General features: G+C 36.8%; 1 protein-coding gene across 5 annotated transcripts in view; it reads right to left on the bottom strand.

The window, feature by feature from the left end:
* Positions 1 to 309: 309 nt before the first annotated feature.
* Positions 310 to 12,329, bottom strand: part of CLASP1 (cytoplasmic linker associated protein 1) — a 178,775-nt gene continuing 166,755 nt past the window's right edge. For all 5 annotated transcript variants that reach the window (XM_063288799.1, XM_063288797.1, XM_063288800.1 and 2 more), the window contains 3 exons: positions 11,214 to 11,420; positions 3,142 to 3,258; positions 310 to 908 (listed from right to left, as the gene is read on the bottom strand). In XM_063288799.1, the coding sequence (XP_063144869.1) occupies positions 822 to 908; positions 3,142 to 3,258; positions 11,214 to 11,420 (411 nt within the window). In that variant the 3' untranslated portion in view covers positions 310 to 821. The remainder of the gene's footprint in view (positions 909 to 3,141; positions 3,259 to 11,213; positions 11,421 to 12,329) is intronic.

Genomic DNA, 12,329 nt, shown 5'->3' with positions numbered 1-12,329 from the left:
CTACAGAAGGAATACCGTAATAGTGTAACAAAACAGAGCTCCGTTAAAACAAAGAAACAGTAAAACTGTGTCAGGTAGGTTAGAACTGGGAATATATTAAGAGCAGTTTACAATTTCAAACATTTTGAAAAATATGTTGAAATACACTGAGAAGAAATTGTAAACTGGGTTGTCCATGCAGAGGCAGCTCTTGAATCAGTTCTACAAAACTAACCATATTGCCCTGTATAGATTGTACTGTTTTATATTTGCTCAGGGTTCCTTGAATTTCCATGACCTTTGACACAAGTTACTGGTTTAGTTAAAAAAAAACTAGTTGAAGGGCTTGATTTTATAATCTGTATAGATTTTGTCTGAAAAAACGGCAGACCATTCCAACTTTTAAGCTCAGTTCTAAAACAATGCTTGAGAAATTGGGGAAACCAGAATAACTAGTTAAAAGTGACTATAATACAAATATAGTCTAATGTAAATTCAAGCTCTTCATCAACATCAAAGAAATCTGTCTGATAAAACACCAACATGTTGTGTAGCTTTGGGACTACTTCAGATCGCAGCAGAGACGGTATGTAACTGCAGTGTATTTAACCGTAGTACAGCATTGCCTTCTTTTTAATGAAAACTGCAATCCAGGCCTTGCTTCCCTTACATTCCATTCCAAGAATCTCCTACAATAAAAAGCTTTAAAAGGACTAAAAATACTGATTGCAATAAATATTTGCATGGCCTCCATCAGTGGATGGAGCATGCTGATGAAGGAAGGGTTTCTGAGAGGCACAGCTGATTGTGTCTAGGACTACACATATGTCCAAAGATCTCCATTAACTGTGTGTAGAAACATCTGAAGATGAGCTGCTGTTGCTGTTGGTTGTCTGGGCTCTCTTTATGTACAAATTCAGGAGCTTCATCTGAAAAAGGACAAAAAGAGTAACTTTCACACTTTTTAGTTACTTTCTTCATTTCAGAGCAGGTCGTTAAGAATTGTCATTTATTTTTATTATTTGTATACTGCCATGATCAAGGGAGCACTCACCAAAGTAGTTCCCTCCAAAAAGCAAACTTGCATATTTTTCATGCAAGTAGAACAGTATCAGTATTATTCTGGTGGATGTCATTCCACAGTTGATAGAAATTGTAAAATTATTTTGCAATAATTTTTTTGTAGAATTTTTTTGTCATTACCATTAAGAAATCCATATGTTAGCTTCTCCTGTTCATTTCTGAAGTTCAAAAATGAAAAGCTTGCGAGGCTGATTGAATCCAGATGTCTTCCACTCCTTTTTGTTTATGATACTCCTCACACTAAGAAATGTGTAACTGATACTGCGCTACTTTTCCATAAGATTCCCATTAAAATTGTATTCTCAGATTCCAGCACAACTATCCTGAGCAAGATGTTTCTACAGAATGAATACCATCAGTAGATTCAGGCTCAGGCTCACATGATCAAATACATAATGAAAGGGCTACCCTTGAAACTTTGGGTACTTGTAACATGATGAGTTTTAATTTAGCTTTTAATTACTTTGGGGATCAGCAAACTTAAGGCTCATGAGCATCACTGCAGCCAGCTCCTTCCCATCAAGTTTACTTGCTATCATCTATGGAAACATGGAGGCTAGGAATTCCTAGGACATATGTATATTTTTCCAAGGTGGCCTAATGCCCATGTTAATTTTCAATTCTCCTTTCCACGTCTCCTGGCATATTGGACACTGTCAATTGAATGTTCTAGGCATCACAAAGGAACCTGGTCTCTTATATGATCTGTCTCTTGGCTATCACTGGCATTGTTTTATTGGAGAGTATGAATGGGTGGTCTTCAAAGTTTGAAAGAAACCTTTAGGCCCTGTCCCCTTCTCCCATCAATGGAATCTCATCTGTGCCCAAATTTCAAAATGGGCTCCAAAATAAATGGTTTTCCTTACCTATTATAAAACCAGTTAAAGGTAATTTGCACCCCACTAATCCTACATTCTTAATTTGTTCATTTCTACATTTATCTATCTTTAATGTTATTTTCATCTGTTATTATCACTGGATTCAAAATGAGTATTTTGAGTTAGTATCACTGGATTCAAAACAAGTATTTTGCAGAAAGAAAAAAAGTAGGCATTTTTTAAAGAAGAATGTATATTGAATGAGAGAGTACTGATGTACTCAGAAACCTTTCTCCTAATTTTAATTAAATGTCTGGAACAAGTTATAAAGAAAATTGGATTTCCCATACATTTTATTACTGGATAAAAATATTATTATAATATTATAAAAATATTATTGGGTAATATTTCAGCATGGGCTCATTTAAATAGCTATTATTTGGCTTCTCTGAAATCCTGGCAAGTGCTTGAGTTTATTGGAAAACATCGGATGAAAATAGGATAGATACTCTTAATCAACTAATAATTCACAAGATTTAAAAATCTTCAAAAGAGTACAAAAGGAATATAATTTATTAAAAAAAGCAAAGTGGCAAAAAAATATAGATAAAGCATTTTTGTTGTTCCACATTTGATTTCGATGCCTCAGCAGCCTCTTAAACTCTGGTTACTTTGAAAGGATTAGAAAAGGATTTTATAAACCCAAATATTATCAACGTTTTAAAAAAAAAAATCAAAATAAATTTGGATAATATACAAGAAATTTGGAACAGAGAACTAGAATATCCTATGTTAACTAAACAAATGGTCTAAGGTTTTAAGAAATGCCAAGTATGTTTCTTATGACTTAAAAACCAGGCTAGTTCAACAAACACTTTTTCCAGGTTTACTGGCAATTTGGCTCCCACGTTGTTCCTTGCTATTTTGTGTATGTCACACCTCTATGTGTGTAAATTTACTAAGAGTGTGACAAACTGAAGTCAGTTGTTTAGCTGACTCAAAGATGTATCTGTAAAGGAGATACTTTTCCAATCATAAAACTAACAATCATCTGACGTCAGTGGCTGAGATACACATTTCCTTCATGTGCTACCAACTGGGACGTGAGTTTCAAGACTTGCCCCCTTCATTCTATGAATGCACTTTTATATAAACATGGTTACAAATCCCCTTCATATCTCCTGTGACAGCATGAGACGGTTGGGTTGAATAGGATAGATTCTACAATTAAGCCACATTAGCTTAATGGTGGTGCACATACCTTGCTCCCAGTCAGCTGTGCAAGATGAGGCTTCAGTTCTTCACCAATCACTGAATAGACGGCCACGAGGCAAAATACACTGGCTTTGCGAACACTGCTTTCGGTGTTGTCATAACCCTAGATACAAGATATAAACTGCCATAAGAATCAAGGACACCTTTCTTCTTTCAGTTTTAGAAACTCAGAGGATGATACATGACATTTTTTTCAAAAGAGATATATTAAATATGAACACCCCCCCAAAACCGCTGTATCATTGTCCTTATCTGTCTGTGCCTTTTCTTAAAAAAGTATAAAATTTTTATTGTATCACTGCAAACAGAAAGACCGTACTTTACTACAGTTTAAAAGTAGAAGTGACAAGTACCTTACTGACTCCATATATAAATACAGACTCAACATATACTGTATATTCTAATTAGCCATGTCAATTGTATGAAGATAAATGATGTTTTTTGATAATAATGCCTCAGACACCTAGAAAAATGCCATAGTAGTAAGCACCATACAAAGCTAAGTCATATCGGTCCATTGGGGGATAAAATATCCAAAAAACATAGCCAGTAACACCTGATTAGGACCAAAAGCCTGGGGACAAGAACAGCTGAGGAGGAAAATACCTTCTTCAAAGCAATCTGATATCCAACACCAAGAATGAATTCAGTGGATAAGCTTTATCTGGAGACGGAATTTAAACGTGCAGATCTGATGGTTGAAATGTTTGGCCTACCTTTTGGATTTTCATTGTTGCACCTCATCCCCTATTGGTGAAATCTTTCCTGATTGCACAATCTCTGGAGACCTTTTAGAAAGGAAATTGTTTTTGCTTTGCAGGAAAATGTTTAAAGTGTAAAATGGGTTTGTTAGTAGAAAAGGGGAAAATGGTGCTACCAGTCTAGTTGCTACCACTCAATTTGAGATATCATCTGGGGATGCTATGGGAGTTTGGTGACCACATGCTGGTCTAACCCAGTAACATATAGGACGTAACGGGACATTTGGCAACAAACCCAGAATCTGCTTGGCCCCAACTTTATTTAGATTTCGAAAAGCCATTAAAATCTGTTTCAGCAGGCCTTGGGGGTAGATATAGAGTGAACTGTTCTCCTGCTATTGGGATTGTTTATTTGATTAGTATTGTCTTGGTGCATGATGATGCAGATTTATTATTATTATTATTATTATGTATAGGGTGGGGGTGCCTTCTATTGTTTTAATCCTGTTTACATATTTTAAGTATATAAGCCACTCAGAGTCAGTACTGACTGGAGTGGCATATGAGCCCAGTAAACTAACTAACTAACTAACTAACTATAGTTTGCTAATAAAGCACAAGATCGGCTTTTCCAGAAATGCATAAAACAGATTTAAAAGTCCATGTTATAAACTGAGCCCTGAAAGGTTTTGGATTAAGCTGTTTATTTTCTTTTCCCATAATCAAACTTTGGCCAGTAGTTGTAGCCTGTTAGTTTCTGACAGACAAGCAGGTCATTCAGCTTTGTCAGGCAGAATTGTAGCTAATTAATTCCAGGAAGACCAAATCAACCTTACGTGGGACATAGAAAGAATTCCTATATTTGCAATTTTAAAACTCAAGAACCAACTGTGATTCTAAGTAATTCTACTGTAATAATATGCCCATTTTTTAAAAGTGCAATGATAACAACAGAATGGCCTGCCAAGGGGAGAAAAATGGAGATTAAAATTGTACTAGGACCAAATATTGAAGTATGATACTTAAGTTCAGTAATGTATCAGCCCTGTTCAAAGAGATGCAGTTCCCATTATTTTGCTATGGGCTTTTCATTCTATTCCTCCAAAACAAACTCAAAATCTGTGGCTATTAAGTGTATTCAGCCCCTACTGATCAGGTTTATTTGTTGCCTTCTAACTTTTGGATTTTCATCTTCTTCCCCATCCTAGTTTTCTCAGGGGATTTGTTTGACCATTATTCTGTTTGTATTTACCAGCTCAGATCGCTATTAGGAGTGATCAAAATAAAATCAAGTTGCACATGCTGATCATTAGATTTATGTCTAAAAGAACTGATGATTCAAAGTAATTCTTTGTTCAGTCTAAACTCAGACCTAATTCAGCAGTATTTGGGAAAGAAATTTATCTGGAATCTTATTTGTAGTTAAATAATTAAATGATCCATTGCTTTGAACAGGCAACATTTTCCCTCTAATCATAGTTTGTTGGTCTGCCTTAGTTTTATAAGAAAATGTAGGAACTATGGGATGGGAGGAGAAGAAATCACAACATGTAGATCTATTGCTTGTTATGTGGAGAGATTACCCTCTCAAATAAAGTACAACACATAAACACAAACATAAGTACACTGTCCTTAATTTAGTTGTCTAGTTTCATGCAGCCCTCTAGCCTAATTTTATATGTCTTTTTCAATCAATCAGTTCAGATCTCTGGCAAAGTGATCTACCTTTCCTTGACAGACTGCTGTGTGAAGACAAAAGGAGAGAGAAAAGAAGGTGTCCGATAAATAGAACATGGTAACCCTTTTTACCAACTGCATGCAGTTTGGTTCTTGACAGACTTGTGTGGGAATATGACAGAAAACAAGTTGTCCATGCCTAATTTAAGTGATGAGAAAGGCTATATTCCTTCAGTTCAAGCAGAGCTCCACCAAAATATATCTGGCTTCTACACAGCAATTAAACAGTAACTGTATGATTATTCTATCACATCAACCTTTGAAAAGATCATAATAATACAGAAAGAGACATGCTGAGCTTATGTTTTGCTTATGCCTTGGGCTCAGAGTGACCTCTGTTGGGAGAAGGTTACAAGGATCTTCAGCCCACATTTCCAGTTTTTTCACTCTTACCCACTACTGGGACAGCCCCTGCTGGGGAAGAGTATTCATAAGGCAAGATCAGATTAGGTTTCTTTTTCACAAACGGAGCAGGAGGATAAAATAGCCATGTTTTACATTTCTAGATATCTGATTCAGGTAAATGTCTAGGGTTCTGTTTCTCAGGTGCCATCTCTCCCTTCTGACTCAACCAGATGGATTCTGATGTAGTAAATATAATAGTGCCTGGCAACTGTAACAGTGTAGAGAAATAGTTGCCTACAGCTTTCAACCATATACAATCTTTGCCTTTTAATACTTTCTGTTTGGGAAAGATGAACTACCCCAACTCAGCAAAAGAGTATGCCATCACTTACTAAAAAGAAATTATAATTATGCTCAGAATAAATTATAGTATCCTATTCCAGTCTGACAAGATGACTTGTTGCCCTGACTTACACAACTCCATGCATTTCTTACTCTTTTTTGGGGGAGGGGGTGATATCAATTCCATGAACTATGACAAACCAACTGAAAAAGGAAAAAGAAAATTCAAGCTGTAGTCACATAGCCAAAGTGTGACACTATTCATTGTCACTGTGGCCTTGGTTTGACTTAAGCCTCTAATAAGGAACTTAGTAAAAAAGCATTTTTTTTGAGTTCAAGGTGGTGCTCTCCCCCCAAGCTGATTTACTCAGATGGAATGCTTTCTCTTCTGCTTCATTTTGCTATTCGGCAAAACAGCATTTCAGCAATATTCACCTTCCTATGTCCTCAGAACTAAATACTGTCACCCACAGTAACCAGGCACTACACATTGTCACCAAACATCTCACTGAGAAGGAAATAGCTCAGCATTATGTGAGATTTTACAAAGGAACTTCCCTCATATTGGGCATACCAGAAGTATTCATTTCTGTCTAAAGAAAATCCATGTTCCTCAACAAAACAGAACTGATTAACAAGGTAACCATCCTTCTAAAGGAATAAAATCACTCCATGTACTACTACATGGTATGACTACAAGTTACTCAACTCATGGTCAAACTACTAGGCTATTTCACACTCCTTTAGAATACTGAGAGTGTGCCTAACAGATAAAAAACAACTGATTTTCAAGAGTGCAACCTAAAGCATGCAGTCAAAAGGAAAGACTAACAAGAACAACTGAGCAAGTAGTTCAGAGCTAAACTATATAATGCACAGTAACGTGTGTAAAAAACAACTGGTAGTTCATTTTTAAAATATGAAAAATGGCCTTTGGAGTCTATGATTCCAATGGAATGAAAAGAACTAGGAATTTTTTTTTTTTTTTTTTTACTAATGATCAGTTTTCTGCTCAAAACTAGCCACTCAGGAATTCTAGGTTTAAAAATAACAACTCACCAGGCTTCATACATTTAACAGCTTGTGCTGCACAACCTCCCCTTAGATACCCTTTGGGAAAAGAACTGTAAATTCCAAAAGGCATCAACAACTACTTATGAAACCTAAGGATTGGGCAAGAGTGGCTACCATTTAAGTTTAAACAAGCACATAGGCAATTATTTATGTGTGAACCAATCACTGTAGTTTATAAATCATGGGTATCAGCTATGCATTATGTGATAATCAGATTACAATGGACTGTTCAACAAACCCTGGTTAAAACTAACCCTGGCTTAGTATGTGAACTAATCCAATGGGAAATCATTTTGTAGACATATGAATTCAGTCTTATTGTTATCATTCATTACATCTGACCCAAAAGATGTGGCACTTATTTTTATTTTATACATGTATGCATTCAAATTATATCCTGCATTTCTCCAAGGAGCTCAAAGTGGTCTACTCCATCCAATCTCTTTGTCAATCTGCTAAGGGCATAGTAAGAAAACCTAGTAAGTGTACCAGCACTCAGGCTTAGGGGAAACTAATGCTCAGAAAAAGCAAATAAAAAATAATCTGCCAGAAAAAAAACATCCAACTAGACAACCCCGTGACCTGTTGGGTCATCATTTCAGAGATATTTCCTTACCAGATTCCTCAATGCCTTCAACAATGGCTGAGCTTCTAATGTACTGCCTTCACTGGGAAAGTTCTTAAAAATTTGGGGAGATATTCAGATTTATCTGCCTTGAAAATAGCCCAGGTCATTCATATTGAACTGTACAGCACAGTCAAACATCAGGAGTTGACCACAATAAATGTTTTATGACATTTTGTATTATGTCATAAAATGTTTTATGATAATGTTTATGTCATAAAATGTTTTATAAAATTTGCCAAATTTCAATTCCATTGGTGTCATGGGTCCTGGATTTTGGATGCACTCTGTAAGTTGGCTCATTTGAAGTACCTTGGTTCAAAAATTGTTGGCCTATAATGCACTGCTTTGTCCAGTTAAAGGTTACAAACAGACCCAAGAGTTTTAGTAGTATACAGATAAACATGCAGCCATACAACAATCTAACACCTCACAAATGACAGGTAAAACACTTAAAAAGTCCCCAAGCATATACAGTACGCACAGACAGAGAGAGAGAGAAAATGCACAACACAAACACACACACACAGAAAACCAACTCCAGGCAAACACCTACCCACCCATCGAAGTAACAGAAATACCACATACATGTCATCCTCCTTTTCATGCTCTTCACAAGCACACACAATGCTAAGCTGTCCTTTGTTAGGACATTTGATATACCATTGAGATAACAATCAAATAGGTGGAACAAAAATAATTCCAGAATTAGTTAAAACAAGTCATTTGTATTTTATTCAAAGGCAAAAATACTTCTGGTTTGTTCAACAAATCATAGTTAAAACAGATCCTGGGTACCATAAAATTAAAGGATGGGATAGAATACTTTGCCAGATAACCAGTGAGTCAGCTGGAACCCTACTAGAGCTTCCTTCTATTCTACAACATGGCTCTCAATGCACCACTAACTCCAAAAAGAGGTCTGTGTCTCTATGACATAACTTGACCCTGCCTTTATGAAACTGAATATGATACTTGATCTTAGCAAAAGGCTAAGAAGCATTAGATATGCATCAAGTACATTTTAGATAAAGAGATCAAAGGATGTATTTATTTAGAAAAGATTATATAGCCATCCATCTTAAATACAGAACTCTGGGTGGCTAACAGTACATACAAAACAATATAAAAAACCCATAATCAATTAAAACAATCCAATAAAAAATGTTATAAAACAATTCCATAGAAACACACTTGCATATGGGGCTCCTCTAACATCCTGGCCTTAACACTTGGGGGGAAAGCTAAGTTTTAACAGCCTTCTGGAAGGCCAAGTGGGTTGGGGCCATCTGAATCTCCGGGAGGAGGATAGTCTGTAGGGCAGGTACTGTGACAGAGAAGGCACTCCTCCTTGGCTCTGTAAGATGGCACTATCTGATAGGGGGGTCCTGACCACCCTTTTGGATCTGCTGGAAAGCGAAGAAGCCCTCAGAAATATAGTTCCACAAGTAACTTGACCCCGTGCCATGTAGGGCTTTAGAAGTGATACCCAGCCCCTTTAGTGCTTTAAGACTGTTAAAAAAAGCCCACTGAACACAGACGTTCTATAAATGAAACCAACAAACAAAGATGACACCTAGCTTCCAACTTTATCTGTCCTTTGAAAAACATTTTGGGAGAACACAATTCCCTTTGGCCACTCTGGCCAAACAGTACACAATCCAACATTGTCAATCCCAAGTATGAAGAACTGTGATGAGAATCAAATCATAAGAAGTCCTTTAAGTTTGTCTAAAACTAAGCCTTAACAAAATTGTAAGAGCATATTGTCTAGGCTTCTTTAGATGCTGTATGCTAAAACAATGGAGAGCAAAAATTGGCCCAGCTTAATTCCGTTATTAACTTTACTTTGTATTTCCTTTCTTGGTGTTGTTTTTTTTAATTATTATTTTTATTCGAGAATGGCTGAATGGCCTTTCCTCCCCCAACTGCCATTTCAGAACTACTAGAGAATCTGCTTGCCCCGCAGGGGTAGGAGAGAGAGAGAGAGAGAGAGAGAGAAGACAGAAGAACCTGTCCTTAAGCAAACTGGTTGAGGAGGAAACACCACAATAAATCAGGTTAGATACTTCAGCCTTCAATTAGCCTGAGAGAAGCAAGAAAGACAATGAGTGCAAATAACGGACTTCTTTGTAACCTCACCAGCAATGTCTGTATTCTCAGAGTTTATATTAACTTTACCATCCGCTGCTTCAAGACTTTTGCTGGGGAAGTGATTCATAAGCCCAGGCAGTTAAAGGCAGAGAGAAACTTATCTTTGCCAAGATTGACTGTATAGAGCCTTATGCCTCAGAGACGGGGGGAGGGAGAAGGGGAGAGGGATAGAGGGAGAGGTGCTGGGGGGAGGAGAAGGAAGTAGACTCCAAGAATTTTACCTGAACAACATCACAGGATTAGAAATTTCCTTACTCTGTCTGTGACCATTTGGCAGAAACTGACCTTTCTTCACCAAACAACTAGGGAGTTTCAGAGTGTCTCTTCTGATTGTTCTTTTGAGAGTTTCCAGAATGAGTTTCTCTAAACAAACAAAAACTTGCCTGAACAAAATATTTAGTGAAGGTGATAAAGGAAACTCAATCATTCTTTGACTGCTGCCTCTCTGCCTCTTTGACTCCTGAAAATAGCAAATTGGACCGAAAAAATTTGTGAGACTTAGAGGTCCTACTGTTTGCCACACTTGCAAGCTATTAAAGATAAGTAAAGCAGCAGTGGGAGATAAGCGGAGATATTTATTCAATAAACATTTTGTAAATTTACAACAAGGCTGAAGAACAGGGCTGATTGTAGGAGGATTGGACAGGGACCCTCCCCTGGCCCTTGAAGCAATCCATTTTTCCTGTGCAAAGAAGCACTCCAAACAAGAGTGCTTGGTTTATCAAATCAACAGAAGTTGCCCTATGGAGCCACGGAAAGGATGCAAGTGGAACAAAGCTGATTCCACTGATAAAACATCTGTTTCTGCCACTTTTACCCCCACTTCACTTATCCATCCAACAAGATGCAACATGGCTGGCAGTGCTAGAAAGTGGGGTGGCTTTGGATGGACTTATGGCTGAAACAGGTCCTTAGCCCAAAGGTTCCTTATTTACACTGATAAGCATTAAGTTCTAATTTCCTACTATTATTTCATTCAGTTTAATAAGTCTTACAATTTGCAAGATGCCAATATAATTTTTTAAAAAAAATAAGTTTGCTGCTTGGACCAACTGAGCAATCCCACGCACAGATGCATACCTGCAACAATCCAGGGATGATGTCTTGCAAGAGCTGATGCAGTGACTCCTTTGAGATCCTTTCAATGACTTTAGTTTGCATTTTAATAGCAGCCAGATTAATTGGATAGTCAGCTGTTTGAATGATGGGACAAAGCACTTTGATGCACTGTTCTGGGTGGATGGAGCTGGCCAGGGTGGAAGCTGCTTCCTCAGCAGCTCTCACAACCTACAGTGGGATTGGGGAGGGGAGGAAGAGAGAATCGTTAAAGTTACAGCATTACAGAAAATATGTACATTTCCATCCTTGAGAACCATGAGCATAGTCAACTGCAAGCTTAGAGCTAGGATACTATACTGATTGTTCTAAAGACTGGACATTCTGAATACACTTTTCTATCAGAACACCGTAAAAAAAAATGCTGCATCTCCATCAATAGTGGTGGGCATTGGAAACATTGTTCTGTATTTACAAAACACATCAGAAGAACTAATTCTTGCAGATTAACACACTGATGAAGAAAACATTAAAGAGGAAATGGGTGCGACTCTATTCTGTTCCAATTACTTACCTTAAATTTGTATTATTCTGCATTTTAGGGTTTGATGGTACTGTGCAGATCTTCATTGTAATAAATGGAGAGTGTTATGTTACTACTGAGAAAATGAAGTTAAAATAATATATTTATTTGTCAAAATGATTTCTTTGCTCTGAATACAATAAGCTGTATTCAGATATTCATCATAAATAACAGATATATTTTCTACCCAGAATTTTTTCTGGTTAGCATATCCTATATATATATGTAAGAATTACAGAAGGAATTGTGAAGCACAGGATAGATTTTCACACAGCAATCTAGCTGCTTATTCCAATGTTATTCAGACATGAATCAATGTCTTCAACATTTTTATTCACTTGCTTGTTCAATGGACTAAATATGTTAGAACAAATGTATTTTCTTTCACTGTCATACTAAATCATTCATAACACAGATACATACGCATATACCCCACTACATATATACACACAGCCTCCATACATATTCTGTGTATATATATTTCACTTATAATAACCGGTACAAAAATGTTATAAACAAGAAAATACAAACAGTTTAGCTACTGTACACTCATGAGG

This window comes from Candoia aspera, chromosome 1, assembly GCF_035149785.1.
Source record: "Candoia aspera isolate rCanAsp1 chromosome 1, rCanAsp1.hap2, whole genome shotgun sequence".
Taxonomy (NCBI): domain Eukaryota; kingdom Metazoa; phylum Chordata; class Lepidosauria; order Squamata; family Boidae; genus Candoia; species Candoia aspera.
Note: the sequence above shows the minus strand (reverse complement) of the source record. Positions and strands in the feature narration are given on the sequence as shown.